The 18,443-nt window shown below is 41.4% G+C and overlaps 1 protein-coding gene across 3 annotated transcripts in view; it reads left to right on the top strand.

Moving 5' to 3' along the window:
- CRIM1 (cysteine rich transmembrane BMP regulator 1) overlaps positions 1-18,443 on the top strand; it is a 202,513-nt gene that overhangs the window by 29,736 nt on the left and 154,334 nt on the right. For 2 of the 3 annotated variants that reach the window (XM_047782289.1, XM_047782291.1), the window contains exon 2: positions 12,501-12,674. The exons of the other annotated variant lie outside the window; for it this stretch is intronic. In XM_047782289.1, coding sequence (XP_047638245.1) covers positions 12,501-12,674 — 174 coding nt within the window. The remainder of the gene's footprint in view (positions 1-12,500; positions 12,675-18,443) is intronic. 3 annotated transcript variants of the gene reach the window in all.

Below are 18,443 nucleotides of genomic sequence, written 5' to 3'. Positions count from 1 at the left end.
CCTAGTGTAGTTTACCATTCGTTTTCCTTGTTCAACAAGTGGGGGTTGGGACCCTATTCAGTGTAACATGATGTGGCTGTAGAAATGAGAAAGACAGAATCCCCAAACAGCTCAGAATTCATCTGCAAACAAACAATGCAGTGCCTTGGGGTGCGTAAAATGTTGTGGGTGGGAGAAACCAAATGACTTTGAGAAAGCATTTAAACCTGGTGCCTTAAGATGGTAGTAGGTTTCAAGTCAGAAGAATCTCTTGCCTCACAGAGGAAATGGAATCAGTAAAGCACTTAGAGAATTGATTCCATAAATATTTACGGGGGACCTACTGTACACTCAGCCTTTTTCTAGGTACAGAAGATAGAGCTGTGAACAAGACACACAAATGCCTATCAACCCGGAGCTTTCTGGTAGAGACAAAATGAGCTCGATGAGTAATAGAATGTGTATCACGTCAGAGAGATACACAGCCTGTGCAGAAGAATAAAGCAGAGAGAGGGAACAGAGTTGTGCAGTGGTGTGTGGTTTGCGTGGTTTGAGTGATCACGGAACGTCTTGCTGAGGTTGAGTTTGACCAGAGACCTGAAGGGTTGCGGGGGGGGCGGGGGGGGCGAGTGAATCGGCACAGAAGTGGTGGAGGATGGTCTCCAGACCCTGAGGCTTCAGTGCTGGAGAGGGAAGAAGAGGTGCTGGCTGTGTCATGGGGGGTACCTGGGGGGTTAACTGGGGCTGAACACAGGCATCATTTGTCCCTGTGAGGGGTTGGATTTGACTGGGGACGCAGGTTGGAGCCATTGCGGATTATTGGGTAGTACTGATGTCGTTGCCCAGACCCCTTTACTGAGTATCCGGTGTTTCAGAGCTTGGCGTCCGTTAGATGTAGAGGTTCATTTACTACACAAAGGCAACTCCAGTGTTGAGGGTGATATGCAGATGTGTTTTTTAAATATGTTCTTACATAGAGTTCCCAGGCCAGAGATCAGATCTGAGCCACAGCTGCAGAAACATGAGATCGTTTAACCCACTGTGCCAGGCCAGGGATCGAACCTCCATCCTGGCCCTGCAGAGATGCCACCGATCCCATTGTGCCACAGAGGGAACTCCTCAAACATATTCTTAAGATTACTTAATCTTGCTATGGTCTCGTATATTTGCACGTATGATTTGTTTCACGTGAATCTCAGGGATTAAATTTTTGCTGTGTAAGTCATAGTCCTCCCAAGGGATTAATACTCATTAATCTTGGTCCTCTCATCTACATTTGTTTCCAGGAGAAGATTTCCAGGATGAATTTCAAGGACTTGATGCCTTTAAAAATCAATGTATCAGACAGGCCCTGTGCTGCATAAGGTTACTTAATAGACCACAGTTGTGTCTCTAATTCTCATTTCTAATTTATAACATTCCTTCCCACATAAACATATAATGGCAATGTGTATTTTAATGTTGTTTTAAGAAAAAAAAAATAACAGGATGTATAAAACTTTCACTTACTGTGAAACGGGGCACATTAAAAAAAGAATTCAGTAGTAGGAAATATTGCCGGCAAATTGTGCTTTTTGCTGCTAGCAGATTAGCAGGAGAGCCATGGAGTGTGTAGGAATAAATAAGATCACATACAGAGACTTGCTTCATACAAAAATGTAAAGGTGTGAAACTGGGGACATGATGTTTAGGGATAAACTTTCTTTGCAGAACAGTCTTGGAGGTGGAGGTAAGATTCAGTTAGAAATATCGTTGGAATTAAACTTGGTCATTCTTCACTTCTTATCTCTTCTACTTGGTTTACTTTGAAGAATTCAAATAAATAACTAAGGTGAGGTTCACAGCAGTGCCCAAATTGATTTGTGAAGACAGTGCTTTCAAAACAATTGCTAACTGATTTCACGAATTCATGATCCTGAGAAGATTCCTTCATGCTACTTACAGATCATTACACCTTTTAGAAATCATTACACTTGCCTCAGGAGTATTGCTTTATGTGGAGGCATTGTTGCTTTCACAAGGAAACCCTTATTTCCCGGATGATAGAGGAGTCGAGATCCCATTTATGTTGGTGGGTTTTCTGTTCCCTGGACGTTTCCCGAGGTGCTCCTACAGCTCCATCTGTCTTGGGTGAGAAGGTGTCAGAGAGAAGCTCTGCCTGCCCCATGGTGATGACAGTCAGCCATGGGGATCTAGGCCATAGATGGGTCTTCTGCCTGAGATGAAGAAATAGCAGTGTTCCTTTCTCTTCTCTGGCGCTCAGGTTCTCTGGACTCACTTGAACTTGAAATTTTGGCCAGCTGTTTGACCACCTCACTCCACTGTTTCTTCATTTTCTCCTGTTGTCTGCCTGGTAATATAGTCTGTGTAGAATTCAGACTTGCTGCTCAGCTTTTCTCTTCAGCTCAATGTGTAAGTCTGTGGAAAGCACCTAGTATTGTCCCTGGCTCAGGAAATGTTAACGGTTATCAGAGGATTCGACTGGGGGGTGTGCGTGAAATGTGCTTCGTTATCCGTGCTAACTGTTCATCTAGTATAATGAAAGATTTATATCCTTCAAAGTGCTTATTTTCAGAATACCATGCTCATTTTGCTGTTCTTGTGGTTTGAAATTCTGGTCACATTTCTTCTTTGCCCTTTCATGGTTTACACTTTTGGATGAGTACAGTCAGGAAAAAAGGCATTCTCATACCTAGTCTTCTGTTTGACTCTTGGTCACTTGACTAACAGATTTTAGGTTAGAGCATATGTTAATATTTATAACCTGGTACTGTGCATTATTCGTATCCACAATACCTTTCTAGCAAGAAGCATTCGTTTGTGTCACATTATCTAATTGTGGTCATGCTAAGACAAAACGGTAGGAGGGGAGTTAATAGAGTTTATTGTTGAAGTTATTATTTATCCAGCATGGTTGAGGAATATTACATTTACTTGCTGGTTCAACACGTGATAAATATTTATTGCTCTATGGAAGTGTTGGTAAGGTTAAAAGAAAACTTGAGTTAGTATTAATATCTCACAAGTAGGAAGACCAAGATGGAAAGATATTTCTCAGTTGTTTCTGAACAATGACTTTCTTCCCCTACTACCAAATTTACTTTCCAGAGAGAGTTTGGCACTTAAAGATTCAGATTTCTTTGCTTAAAAATCAAGTGTTCCTGTCCTCTAACTCCCTGCTCCTGTTTATTCCTTCTTCAGATGCTTATTTTGCTCAGCTATAATTTGCAAGCCCTATGATAGCCCAGTGATAAAAAGAATCCACTTTCTGGTAGAGATTAGATGAGCAATTTGGTATCCTACCATAAGCAAAATAATTGTAATGGGTATATAATAAAAGTTCTACAGAGGAGATAATTCTTGATTCAGTTCCTATAGAGCAGATGAAACCTGGAGAAAGTATTAAAGACTAAATAGAAGCTTTCAAAACAGAGAAAGAGACTCAGCATTCTAGCCAGAGAGAACAGCTGGAGCCAAGCCAGGGAGTCATGAACAGTATGGGCCATTTAGGGAGCACATCTTTATGAAGTATTGCTGGCATAAGTGGGGAGGAGTGGAGGAGATGCGAATGAAGACGTGGACTGGGATCACATCTAAACAGGCTTGTGTTCCGTGTCAGAGGCTTGAATGGCCAGATGTTGAACTTTTTTTGAAGACTGTTGCTTCCCAACATCATATCCTTAGGGAGTTTGACAGGGCTGTTCTTCTTAACACCCTTCACTGGGTGGTAATTACACTAAAGCACCTCTGTAGGAGAATAAAACACTGTGAGGCAGTACCTAAAGGAGGGCCAGTCTCCTGGCTTCATTCAGGGATGGCTTTTAGAGGATCTAGATGAGGTACTTCTCCAAGATAATTTTTCCCTCAACTAAGATGTATTAAATTTTAAGTAGCAGTACATTTGATAACTGAAAACCAATATATTTTGAAGCTGGTTAAACAAGGAGTTATGTTTTAATGGACATTCACGCTCAGGGAAAACTGTGCAGCTTAAAATGACATGTGCTTGCCTGGAAGGCCAGTCTAGCATGGCACAAACCTTAGTCAAGGGAGAAGGCCTGAGATTTTTCCTTTAAAAGTTTGGGAATTCATTCTCAAAGTAGAGGAAATGTAAGGGGCTTGAGTTCTATAACATTGGATTCAATCAAACTGTGCATAGCCAGGGAAGAATTTCCATGAACAATCAACTATCTTGTTTTGATTATTTAAAAAAAAAAAAGTCAGAAATGTAACCATTTAATGTCTGACTTTGCATAATTTCCTGGTCAAACCAAGAAAGAGAAACTAAAAACATATATTTATATGTCCAAGTACCTGGATGAGTTGCCATGCTGTATGAGACTGTTAATAATAAGCCATTTATGAGATGCATTAATAATCATTTTAAAGAATCAGTTTTTATTATGTTAATCACCTCTGTTGCCTTTATCTCTATTACATTGATTTTCTCCATATTATTTTTTATCTCCATCTTTCTTGTTTCTTTGGGCTTGCTTTGTTGGTCATTTTCTAATTTCAGTTGAATGCTTATTAGCTCTTTTTTTTTTTAATCTTATTTCCTGTGAAATTTCCCTTTAAACACTGCCTTAACTGTGTCTCATCAGTGGTGACATGTGACAGTTCTATTGTTTTCACTTTTAAGTATTTGGTTAATTTTCCTATAGTCTTCTCCCACTGGGCGAAAAAAAAAAAAAAACTTTTTGTCATAGAAATGTCCAAATATATTCAGAAGTAGAGGCAATTGTGTAGTGACACAATGCTTCAACAGTTACAAATTCATGGCCAACCCTGTTTTAATCTGTTGAGACCTCAGCTGGTAAATCCTCTAGGATTGGAGGTGCTAGAAAGATCCTGCAAAGTGATATTTGTTACATAAAAAGCACCCTGGACTTACTATGCACAGTGACTGTTTTCCAAACCTCAAACCAGCCTGATGAATGGGAAATTATTTTAAATGTAAATTATGACCATCCTAAGCATGTGATTCTCTGACCCTGTGCCCAGTAAATTGTTAACGTTGTACAATTTCAGCAAAGATGCCAGAATCATGGAAACACGAGGATGAAGTCTAAAGGGACCTCATGAATTATCCTTTCCACCTCCATTTTAGCAGTGAAACAAATTGGAGCCAAGAGGACTAAATGCCTTGCTCAAGGTCGCTGTCATGACAAAGCTGAGGTGGTCTCCTGGGCAGGAGCCTGTCTGTGAGGGGAACAGAGCTCTGGGCTGTCTGCTTTGCTGTGTGCAGTAGAGGATAGACAGTTCCTAATTTAGGCAGAATTGTGAAATAGCAGAGTTGTGCCCTGTAGTCCCTGTCTTTCCTCATCTTCTTTCATGAGCTCCTTGCTTCTAGAGACACTGCTTGTCTTCTCTTAAGCTCCTTTCTGTCCCCACCAGCTTCCTGTTATCAAAAAGGAAATTATCCTTCCCCTACTTAATCTTTTCTTCTGTTTCAGGATTCCTAGGAACATTTTATTCACAATTTGGTTTGATTTCAGTTAGAGTGGTGAGAAACTGTACTGTAAACTCCTCTTTTCTAGCGTTCTAAGTCCTTAGTATGTTGCTCAGTTGTTGGTACATAGTGGACGTCAATATCATCAATTTAAGAGTCTTCAAAAAAATTTTTATGCCTATTTCAGTATTTCCTTTGTTTTAGATTCAGGCTTTGTCCACTCTGGTACATGTCTACCTATGCCTAATATCATTTCACTTACAAAGTGAAATATCTATAAAAAAAATTTTTATAACATGAATCATTTCTATTGATAACCATAGCTTTTGCCCTTCCTGCTTTGCACTGATTATAGCACAAGGAAGAGAGGGAGAGGGAACATCCGCCTTAAGCTGGAAGCAGAGAGAATGAAAACTCACTGTATTAGTTTCCTCCTTGAGCAGAACTGAATGCCTGATAACAGCCAGCCAGGAGCTGGGGGAGTTAAGAGCAACAGTTTTACATTACACCGGAGTTTCTAGGCTGGCATGGAAAAAGATGCCAGTATTAGCTATTTGCATCTTACTGTAGCCACAGGGATATGTGAACAGCTGGAGAATTAATTTGATATATATTCCCAGCAGCCTCTCTTCTGCCAACAGAATTCCATTACTGTGAGCTTCTGAGAGTGTACCATGAATTTGTGTCTTGCTTTTTAATATCTGCTGTAGCATATTTCTGGTAAGTGGAATGCCACATAGTGGGGTACAGCCATATCTTGGTTTGAAGTAAACTCTATTGCCTTAAGCTGATACAAGGTAAGAAAGGCTCTGAGTCTACAAATGCCTTCTGCCTTCAGGAAGTTGGGCATCTCAGACGAATGCACAGTACTTTGTCCAATAAGTGCAGTCATACCTGAAACATTTTATTCTGTGTTAGTGGAATCAGACACCAGTAAGCAGATGGAAAGATATTTTGAGGAGTAGAGAGGTGGAATCTAAGACCACTTAGGCCCAGGCAGCCAGGGCTGGTTCCTCAAACTCCTGAGCACAGAGCAGGTGTAGCCTCCATAGCTGCTGCTTCCTAGATCTGGAGATGGATGTACCTCCCTGCATCTTCCAAGACTCCTCTCTTTTCACATCCTTTTCTCCCGAGGCCCCTCTCCTACCCTCAGAATCACAACTCCTTTCTCACTAGCCTTTGCACTTAGAATCTGTTACAGTAACTGTGGAAAGAAGGAATTTTAGGCATCATCAAGAATATTGGAAGGTAGTCTGTGAAGCAGAAAGACCAAGTCCAAAATAAGACTGAAGGTGGCCGTTGGAAGTTCAGGTGTTTCAGGTAGTTTTGCTTTGGCACCACATGTGCTTTCTTAAAAACATTCTGCAAAGTCATTCACTACACTAAAAATAGGAGAGCTTGGGAAAAACAGGGACGGAGCAGGTCACTCAAAACCAATGGAACTGTGAACACAGGATAAATATAAACAGTAGGAACCCAAATAAAAAATTCTGACTCAGGTAATTTGCCCTTAACCTTTGCATCTATAGCACAGGCAACCCATCCTTTGCAGCCTCACAAACTGAGCTTAGGCTGCTTCCTTCAGGGCATGGCGCCTCGAAGACATTTACTCTGAACGCAGACTAGTTTCATCAGAATTAAGTATAAGATCCAGGGGTAGTTTCTTCATCATGATTTTTAAACATGGGAGAATATATCTCTTGCTTTTTATTTGTACATTCAACTTCCCCAGACAGTTACATGTAGTGGAGAGTTCAGCCACTAGAGCAGCCATTCCTTGCACTGAAGGAAGGAATTTAAACAAGATTATAAGCCTTAAGGTATTCATTTAATTGCAAAGACTTTTTTTTTTTTTTTTTCATTGTGAGAAAACTTGCTCTTGATCTTTTTATAATATCATTGTGCTGGGAAAAATCACATATTTTTGCACTATACTGACTTTTTTTTAGAAAAAAAAAAAAGCAATGTGTTTTTATGGGTTCCATGATGACTGTTAGGAGAAGAGGTACCCAGTGCCCTTTTGTTACTTCTTAAACCTGGGCCCTGTGATGTCCTGGTCCAGGTATACCAGCAAGACATACCCTTTAGAATAGCAGTTGTCAAAGTGAGGACCACAGACCTCCGGGGGATCCCCAAGAGACCTTTTCAGGTAGTACATGAGATCAAAGTTACTTTCACAGTAATATTAACATGTTATTTGCTTGGATTCTGTGGGTCTACATTTGCGCTAGAGGTGCAAGAGCAGTGCTGATAAACCTGTGGGTCTCTCAGCATGAGCAGGGGCTGTGGCCCCAGACTGTGTTGTCCCTACACTACTTGGTGTAGAGTAAATACTAATAATCAATTCACAAACCAAATGAAAAAGTCAGTTTCTCTTAAGAAAGTCCTTTATGGAAGCAGTACAAGTTATCAGTTTGATTAAATTTGAACCCTTGAATCTATATCTTAAGAAAATTCTGTGGGATGAAATGGGGAGTAGGCTAAGCCCCCTGCCTACTGAAATCCCGCAGTTGTCTCAAGGTAAAGCATCACATTTCCAGATGTCTTCTAAATATCCAAGTGGAGGTGTCCAGTGAGCAGTTAGTTATAACTGACTATTCACCAGAGTACTCACATGTTTCACTGTCTTTGAATAGGCCTGTATTTCAGTTCATACTTGAAATATTAAATTTCTCTCATTTTATATACTTAGAGAAAATAACATTCAGCTTTGGTATATTGCAGAAGTTACAACCTTACAAAGACATTTGCAGAGGAATCTCTTTTATCTTGACCTTTTCATCTTGTCACATGGAGAGCACCAGGGGAAAAAACTTGATGTAAATAGTTAAAGGGCAGTACTCTTGTTTTTTAACTCCTCCCTCTTTTTTTTTTTTTTAACTTTTTTGAACCCCCTGACCAGTCCAAAAGGAAATCAGGAGCCACATCAGAATCACAACCTTGATCCTTAATGTTCTATATGTGGATTCATTTAGAGATTTGAAGCTGAATTTGCCTAGTGCTGTCAGCAGCACTTTTGGGCTCACATTTGATTTCTATATAATCAAACCTCACTAAATTTTTACTTTAAATCCCTATTGGTTGGCTGTTAAATTGTTTTAAAGTGTAATGTTCTGTAATAGAGAAACATGAAGGCATTTGTTTCAGAAGCATGTTGAACTTGATCCTATGAAGCAGTGGTTGCTAAGGGAACTGTTTGCCAAGAAGAAAAACAAGGTATTGATTAGGTTGGGGGCATAAAATTGAAAGGGTTTCTTCTCAGAAAAGAAAAGTATATAAGGTATCTTTGGCTTCAGAGTCAGATGCCTCCTGACTGGACACAGTGACTGTGACATTTGCTGGCAGTATGGTTAGGCTTACCTGTGTGTTGTCAGGTGCAGCCTGTTGCTGTTGCCAAGAGGCTTCTGCTGAGAACAGTAAGGAGCTGAGGGAGCATTCAGGGCAGTTGCCTTTTAATTCTGATTCCACAGTCAGGAAAAATGGTCTTCCTGCGGGAGGCTGAGAAAAGCATCTGGCAGTGAAAACAAATTGGCTCTGAGATGGACTCCTTAGAAGGGCTGTTGACGCCAGCCAGGTGATAAGAGGCTGAAGTCTAGAGCTGGACTTGGAAAGAAAGTAATGACAGATGATGCTCGGAGAGAAAGGTGCCAAAGTATGTCTGAGAATTTCATCAGAAGGCGTGCCTCTTTTTTTTATTTAATTTTTTTTTTTTTTTGGTCTTTTGAAGGCCGCACCCGAGGCATATGGAGGTTCCCAGAGTAGGCGTCCAATGGGTGCTGAAGTCGCCATTCTAACCCACAGCCACAGCAATGCCAGACACAAGCCATGTCTGTGACCTACACCACAGCTCACAGCAATGTGGGATCCTTAACCCACTGAGCGAGGCCGGGGATCGAACCCGCATCCTCATGGATGCTAGTTAGGTTCACTAACGGCTGAGCCATGACAGGAACTCCAAAATGTGTGCCTCATTAATGCTTTACCTACACATGTTTGTGTAAACATGTTCATTATATTGGAACATACTTTTCCGTATGGTGTTTTACATGTATGTGTGTGTGTATACATACACACACACACACACTTTCTGCTTTTTTTTTTTTTCCTTCTTTTTCTGGGCTGCTCCCTCGGCATATGGAGATTCCCAGGCTAGGGGTCTAATTAGAGCTACACCTGCTGGCCATAACCACAGCCACACCAGATCCAAGCCTCGTCTATGATCTACACCACAGCTCACAGCAACATGAGATCCTTAACCCCCTGAGCCAGGCCAGGGATTGAACCCGCAACCTCATGGTTCCCAGTTGGGTCCGTTTCTGCTGCACCACAACGGGAACTCCACAAGATACTTTCTATTAAAAAAAATAATAATAAATAGATAACAGCATTGACTGTACCAGTGACATGAAAAAATCAATATAGGTATTGAACACTCAGTCCTGGGTTAAGGGAGGTTCAGAGTTGGATAAGAGTTGGCTCCTGCCCTTGAGGACTCCCTGCCTAATGGGGAAATTTGACGTATGTGACTTAGATAAACCCATTACTAGAAAGGACTAGAGGTGTGTACAGGTGTTTGTAGGAGCATGGATGGTAGAGAGCTCAGAGTTGGCGAACATTTTTCAAAGAGGTAGCACTTGACTTGGGTCTTGAGGGATGTATAAGAGTTATCAGAGAGAGGGAGAGAAGGAGCTGTTCTGGTCAGATGATGCTCTGGGAGCAAAGACCCAGGAGCATTTATTGAGTGTTTGTAGTGAGCATCTCAGTGTGCTTATTGGAGGATTAGGATGTGTGAGGGATTGGTGCACAATGAGCTGTATCATGAAGGTCCTTATATGCTATAATAATTTTGGGCTTTTTCTTATTGGCAAGAGAGAACCAATGAGCAGGTTTGTTTTTTGAGGAAGATGACTGTGACTGGGAAGTGGGGCGGTGCGAGGAGGCAGGTTATAGGATGCTGCAGTGGTTCAGGAGTAATGGCTTCAGGGAGTTCCTGTTATAAAGAAGAGAAGGGGTGTTTATTATGGGAAAAAAAATCTGCGTTAGAGTCCACTCATTTTGGTGTTACATTAACTGCACATATTAATGAAGATAGTGATAAAGATTCCTTGGAATATGGGATGGGAAAGAGGTTTTTCACTGGTTTAAATGTTACTGAGTTTCCTACTAGTTTTTAAGTTCCTAGGGTTGAGCTAACTTTGAATTACAAATTTGAATATACAGTCAAAAAATTCCTTCATGGCAGATTTCACTGAACTGGATTAGTCTGATGGTACTAGTAGGATGTCAGCTCTTAAATACAGAGATGAGAAATTATTTACATGCACTGCTTTGTCATGGGTTATAACCGAAGACTAAATTATCACTTACTTTACAGTATTGAATTGTTTTGGTATATTTTCTGGTTTCCCTTTCAAAGTAATTTAGTAATTTCACCATCACCTTGCAGAGAGGAATGTCCCTTTATGTATGTATGTGTTATATTCCTGTTACTTCTAAAGACCAAATACAGGCTAAATAGGGAATCACATTTTAAAACAAATAACTTGTGTTTTTGCTTAAACTTCTAAAATCATTTTACTGAGAGCTACAGCTTTAATCATATATGAGAGCCTGATCTTCTGAAATCAAAACACAGGAGGTTTTTTAGTCTCCCTTTTCAAAGAATCACCCTGAAGCTCTTTGTTTTATAAGTGACATCCTCCTAAAGACCCCCTTGACAAGAAAATTATTTATTTCTGTGAGGAAGAACAGTCTTTCCTGACGTAGGCAGTAAGTCAGCAATGTCACCAGAAGGAAAAGTGAGCCTTATAAAAATCTAGCCATTTGTTTGCACAGCCTTCTGTGAAAATTCATTCTTAAGATGGCTTTATACTCACCTTACTTTGAGCAACAGGTTTAAGTGTCTTAAATTCAAGCACTTAAAAAAAATCTCTCCAGATATGGTTATCAGAAACATGTTTACTATTTAATAGTCAGTACCCAGTTAAGGTGTGATGAAGTATCTATTAAAGATAATGTGAAGAGGGGAAAAAGCTCAGATAACATCCCAGAGACTTGGAGAAACAGTTTGGTGTCCTCCACAAGGTGTTTCAGCTACAAGGAATATTATTAGGGATTGAGTCTGCCTATGGTTTTGTCATGTTTGTTCCATTTTTCTGAACTGGGTCCTGCGAAAAGTTTACTTTAAAATCTATTTTTTCCTTACAGTCAATTCCATCCTATGACTCAGGACACTGCTTTGGTCTCAGCTTCATAATTGGACAATCTCAGTGTCTCCCTAGGCTGTAGCCCTTAGTTTCTCTTTTTTTCTTTTTGTCTTTTTAGGGCTGCATCCCCAGCGTATGGAGGGTCCCAGTCTCAGGGTCTAGTTGGAGCTGCAGCTGACAGCTTACACCACAGTAACATGAGATCTGAGCCACATCTGTGACCTACATCACAGCTCATGGCAAGGCCAGATCCTTAACCCACTGAGCAAGGCTAGGGATCAAACCCCTGTCCTCATGGATACTAGCCAGGTTCATTAGGAACAGAGCCACGACAGGAACTTCCCATTCCTGATTCTCTGGGTTGTGTCTCTTTACACTGATCAGCACTACCTTGATGTTTGAAGTGATAGAGCTGTTTTAAACCTGAAGCTGGTCTCTACCAGATGGAGTTAAAAAAAAAAAAAAAAAAAGTGGGTTTTTTTTGGATTAATTTTGTAGATTGGCAGATGCAACGCCTGTAGTTTTATTGCACATGGGAAAATGCTGGAATCTGTTTAAAATGAAAAAAATTTTAAAGAATCTCAGTTGTTCCTATAATAACACATCAGGGGAATAGTGGGTTTTGAGCACAAATGTTGCTTTGTAGAGCTATTTCATGTTGATGTGTATGGCCATTTTTCAGTCTCCTCATTGATGAGGAGGTTGGGTTTCATTCACTTGTAAAATTTCTGCCAAACTGCCTTTCCTGAATTGAGGTGTCAAAACTGGATGTTAATCTTGACGTCTTCACACCTTTTTGCTTTCAGACAGGCCTCGGAATGAAGCTACAAGCAAACATTATGTGGTTGTTAATTGTTTTACAGATGAGAACTGGGATGATGACCAACTGCTTGGTTTTGAACCATGCAATGAAAACCTTGTCTCTGGCTGCAATATAATCAATGGGAAATGTGAGTGTGACACCATTCGAACCTGTAACAATCCCTTTGAGTTTCCAAGGAAGGATATGTGCCTTTCAGCTTTAAAGAGGATTGAAGGTGAGTACTCATTTTCAGTCATCAGCCTTAGCATTGTATAACTCTGAGCAGTGATGGTATTTGAGCTTGAAAAGGCAAAGAAAAGCTTATAGAGATGGGTAGCTTTGTTCATCCCAGGCAAGATGCAGAGAGCTGACCAGGAGCAGATGTGATGGTGTGTGCATGTGCATCTACACACGTGTGTGCTTCCTGAAAGCCGTGGAATGATAATGCTGCGGTGGTAACTGGCAGGGTAGTTTGTGCCAGCTTGCCTAGGTCACCTTTGCATAATGGATGATTTTGCACGTGGCGTGCTTGAGATCCACATCTGCTGTCACCATGTCCATTCCGCTTGATTTACCATAGGATGGTGCTCCATGAGGAGCGCACTAATTAGAAGTGCAGCTCATCTGGCAAGAACGTGCATCTAGGAGAGGTGGGAGAGTCGTGCAGTGGTGATCAAAGGCGGAGGTTAGTTTTGCCGTGGGGCAAAATCTCACAGGTGTGAATGGGTCATTGGGCACTTTCCCTCTGGAATGAAGTCAGGAATCACATTAAAATAACAAGAAAATTAGATCAGTGTGGCCCATAACTATTGTACACTCATGCATAAAGCCTAGAAAAGAGACTGAGGACTTGAAAATATGCTTATTGACTACAGTAATCATGAGTGACAGACCCAGCCCTGAGTGCTGTGCCTCACACCCAGAATTCACAGAGGATGAGGCCTGGGCTGGGATCTCAGCCCTGCCCTTGATTAGCACTAAACTCTCTCTTAGCCCCAGGTTCTGCTCAGGGAGTGGGGGTGAAGCGGGGAAAGAGGGGGTAAATGAGACATTCTTTCTTATATATACCTTTTATCTCTACAGTGATACTGTTCTAAGATGGAGGAGTTAGCAATACAGTTTGGGATACCCAGGATTTTCCAAGTCCGAAATCAAGCTTATAGGGGCAATAGAGCAGGACTTAACTTTTTGAATGGTATTAGGTTTCCAAGACATTGAATGGTAGTAAAGAATAAGAAGTGAGCAGTAGCTCCTAAAAGAGCATTTCTCTTGTGCTTACCAGTGCTGAGAAAGCATTAAAAGAGTATGGTAGAAAACAGCAGAAATAAAAATTTTGAGTACAGAGTCTTAGGTCCTTGGGATTTGAAAATTGAAAAACCACGGTCCACACAGTGGATGACCAACAAGCCCAGTTCTAACCATGTAAAGTCTTTTTTGAAATCCCATCATGCCTTAGACAACACAGTTACTGAATTCATTTTTACTGTCTTGTGACAATTTGCTCATCCCTGTCCCCATCCCCACTGCCTGCAAAAAGTAGTATTTTTTCCGTGTATGTATAGACTTCCAGAGATATAGGTGAAGGGGTCACATGTCTGTTTAATTAATGTAATTATTCATATGTATTTTAGGTCGGTCATATAACAGCCGTTTAGATGAGTACTTTATGCCTTTCTTACGTTTCATGAAACTGTTCACATTTCAAATGCATCACCGTCATTATCACTGCCTCTGGGAGAGCTGCCTTCTGTGTCATTGGACACCCTTTCTGAGCACATCCTCTCCACTGCTATCTAAGAGGTTGGAGATGCAGCAGATTTTGAGTCCAAGTTATCACAAGAAGTTTTCTTCCAGAACATAGTGTTTCTTCACCTAAAACTAGGACGGTTGGATTTTTAAGTGGTGAGATGTGTATTTATGATCTGTACGATGTGGAGATTCATTGCATTGATTTTTAAAGTGTTTCTAAACAAGTGGCTTACGAGGTCCAGCATTCCCAATTTTGAGATCATTCCCTCAGGAATAATTAACTGTAGCTGATTCACTTCTTTACCTCTGCCCCTTTTTAACAGGTTCTGTCAGATGGCCTCTGTAGACTCCAAAAGTAAGATTGGTTGAGGGCACTTAAGGTTAATGTGTCTTCCACAAATAGTAGTTTGTTGTTGAAAATAAAGAACCCTGCAGTATTTTCGGTCTTGGAAGAAGTCAGTATGGAGGATTTCCCTTTTCTGAGAAATAATTTTGAAGAAAATGCTCTCCTGATATTCAAATATATATTGCAAATGAAAGCACTGGTGATGTTTTATCACTGTATGTAACTACATCATTACTAGCAGTAAAGACTTGGAATGCTGATAAGGTATCATGGAGGAGGTGGAGTCCGAACAATTGAGAATTTAGATGGCAATGGATTCCAGGAAGAAGAATGATGAGGACAAAAGAATAAGATGTGGAAGTGTGATCTGCATGACATATATATGTAAGGCACTTGGGAAATGATTCTAAAAGAGTAAGTTTTTATGTCGATAGGTAACAGAAAATAAAGATGGGGAGGCAAGATAGGACTAGATGATGAAATGTCTTCAGCATCATGCAGGGAGCTTGGGCCTGGTGATAGGAGCTTTCAGAAAGCATTGTAGGCTTATGAGCAGAGAGCAGCAGAACATGGCGAAGTCACTGTTAGGCAGACTGGGATTGTGGGGAGGGGGTGTCTGGAATGCATGAGCAGGGGGAGATTCTGTAGTCCAGAGGTTGGAGAGCTGTTTCTGTTATTTAGATGTGGTGCCACAAGAGACCGCCTTGGGGGTGGCAGGGAAAAGGCAAAGGAACAGGTGGATGCTCACCATTTTGTTGAAGAACATGCAGTATCTTTATGTGAAAACACATAAAGATGATTCTGTGGTTCCTAACCTGCAGTCGCAGAAGAATGATTCAAGTGACAGAGGGAAAACTCTTTTGAGATGACCATAAGGTGGGACTGAGAAATGAGGTGGTTATTTTAAAGGGATCTAAGGGCAAGAGGGATTTTAAAAATATAGGAGCTATTAGAGCATGTTTGAACAATGACAAGAATGATCAAGTGAGGAGGGAGAAACCAATAATGTAAGAAAGGTGATGGTGGCAGGAGCGGAGTCTTTGAGGAGGGACAGGAGCAAAGCTCTGATTTTGCAGAGGTGTGTAAAACAAGGTTGTCAGCTGGCATTGAGGTGGAAGGAAAGGGGCAAGAAAATGAGGGGGGAGAGAAAATGGAAAGTGGACCTCTCAGGGGGAAAGTGAAATAAGTAGGGAAATGTATAAGGGTTGCCTGCTAATGCTGACAGCTTACTTGAGGTTAGTGGTTAGAAAATTGAAGGGAGGAGTTCCCGTCGTGGCTCAGTGGTAATGAACCCGACTGTATCCATGTGGGTTGGATCCCAGGCCTCGCTCAGTGGGCTAAGGATCTGGTGTTGCCATGAGCTGTGGTGTGGGTCGCAGACACAGCTTGGATCTGGTGTTGCTATGGCTGTGGCCAGCCACTGCAACTCCAGCTCGAACCCAAGCCTGGGAACTTCTGTATACTGTGGGTGTGGGCTTAAAAAGACAAAAAAGAAAAAGAAAAGAAAGAAAGAAAAAGAAACAAACAAAAAGAAAATAAATTTGAAGGGAAACCAGCCAGCATAACCAGGTGCTTTTCCCCAGCTCTGGTATAGACGCAGTGGAGGTGGGGTGGTGGACTTAACCAGGGTTAGGGGTTTTCCTGATGAGTCTGATAGAAAGAGGAGGGCACTGAGATTGAGGGTTTTGCAGGAGAGTACTTACGGTGATTGGCCATGCCATCTCTGCCAGAAAGGAAGCAGCAGCCACGAACAGGGAAGGAACAGAGGCAGAAGTTCTGTAGATAAATGCAGCACCTACATGTAACTGATGCATCATCTGATTGCATGTGCTTCATGCCAAAAAGGTGTTATTTTTTTAAAGGGAAAAGGAAGAATGATCTGAAAGTGGCTGTGAGAACAAAGAGGACACTTCCCCCACCCCCAGGATTTAGGATGTGTGGGAGATGAAGCCATCCACTCAGGGGAAGGGAGCATTGAGGGAGTACCCAAACTTCTGTTAGAGCGCAGAGATGAAGGGGACATCTGGAGGGGAGAATGACAGCAAAGGGGATTTTGGTGATGACGGTCCAGGAGTTCTTGAAGACACAATGGAAGGATCTGAGAGGAAGAGTTGTGCAGAACATGGGTGATTTTGCAGAGCCAAGTGAGCTCAAGTCTAGAGATGATGGATGCCTGGGTAGTTTTAGACTTGGGTCTTGAAGTTTCTTAGGGGAGGGTGAAATAGGTAGTTACTAGTTAAAGCCTTCTTTTGAAGACTGTTCTCTGGGGTGTTTTATAACGTTAAGGTGTGTATGCAGTTGGGGATAGGGCAGGAGGAAGTGTTCTTGCCAGTGCATAATGAGGAAACATGGGTCCCCATTTCTATGTTTTGTGAGTGAGTTCTGAACATGAATTTTAAGCATAGTTACAACATAGTTAGAAAATGTGTGCGAGTTCCCATTGTGGCTCAGAGGAAATGAATCCGACTAGTATCCATGAGGATGTGGGTTCGATCTCCGGCCTCACTCAGTGAGCCGGGAATCTGGCATTGCCGTGAGCTGTGGTGTAGGTCACAGACATGGCTCGGATCCCTTGTTGCTGCGGCTGTTGTATAGGCGGGCAGCTCCAGCTCCAATTTGACCCCTAGCCTGGGAACTTCCATATGCCACAGGTATGGCTATAAAAAGAAAAAAAAAAAAAAAGGACGGAAGTCATTGCAGGGCATTTCATTATCGTATTTATAGATTTATGGGGAATAATGGCAATTCCAGGGGATTAAAAAAAAAGTTCCTATGTATTACTTACATTTGTTTAAAAGGTAGGGCATTGGCCCTGGCTTTTTATGAACACATCCTTGTAAAATAAGCTTGTCACAAATTTCGAGGAAATAGGATACTGGATAATAGCAGGCCATGCCTTCATATAGAATGGTTCATCAGGATCTTCTGTGTTTCTCTGAGGAAGAAGAGAAAGGCTGATAAAGGGAAAGACCTGCAAGTCATCTGACCTGAATCCTAGCAAAGCTTACAGTGTGATGCGGTGCTACCTATTTATCGTTGGTTTGGTATATGCTGTACCAAGCTTCACAAAAGTTAAATTGATACACCATCAGAAGAGGGGACCAAATGAACAAAATTAGTACCAGCCTCTGTGGCTGCTGCAAGGGTTTTCTGGAGGGGCCTCTCTGAGCTTGGTAATTGTAGTTAAATTTGATACAGAAGACTTGTGAATAGGTTACACTTTTAAATTTGCCTGTGGCTCTAGGATGGGGAAGTAACTTTTATTTACTAAAAAAAAATTACTGTAATTCAGAGTGGTTATAATACATTCAAGAAGTAATCAGAAATATGAAACCATGTCAAGGTCAGAGAAGGATGTAAAACAACCCTAGAAAACGTTCGTTTATCGATCCCTCCAGCAAATACTCATTGAGTGCAAATATGTACAGTCACATTTCGAGTTGCTGCGGAGACAGCTCTTACAGAGCTTACCTTCAGAAGTGAAGGCTGAGGGGAAACAACACAAGTGAGCAAGACAGTATCTTGTAGTGTGATCAGAGCTGTGAAGTGTAATCATCAGGACAGTATGATGGAGAATTACTGGGCTTTAGATAAGATGTCAGGGAGGTTTCCCATGAAGGAAGAGCATTTGACCTGAAATCTGACTGTAAGGAAGGGTCAAAGTTGTGATGATCCGAGAAGAGAAGGAGTCTATGCAGAGCACACTCCCTGCAAGTGCAGAAGCTCTAAGTGAGAATGAACTTGGTGTGTTGAAAGAGTGTCAAGAAAATGCAAGGAGGTCCATATAGTAAGGCAGGGAAAGAGAGGAGAAAGGGCTAGATCATGCCCTGCCTTGTAGATGACGCTAAGATGTGTGGATTTTATGATGAGTGTGTGGGAAAGCTGTCAGAGGACTGTGAACAAGGGTGT

Source organism: Phacochoerus africanus, chromosome 5, assembly GCF_016906955.1.
Source record: "Phacochoerus africanus isolate WHEZ1 chromosome 5, ROS_Pafr_v1, whole genome shotgun sequence".
Classification (NCBI taxonomy): Eukaryota; Metazoa; Chordata; class Mammalia; order Artiodactyla; family Suidae; genus Phacochoerus; species Phacochoerus africanus.
The sequence above is the reverse complement of the archived record's forward strand: the minus strand, read 5'-3'. Positions and strand labels throughout refer to the sequence as shown.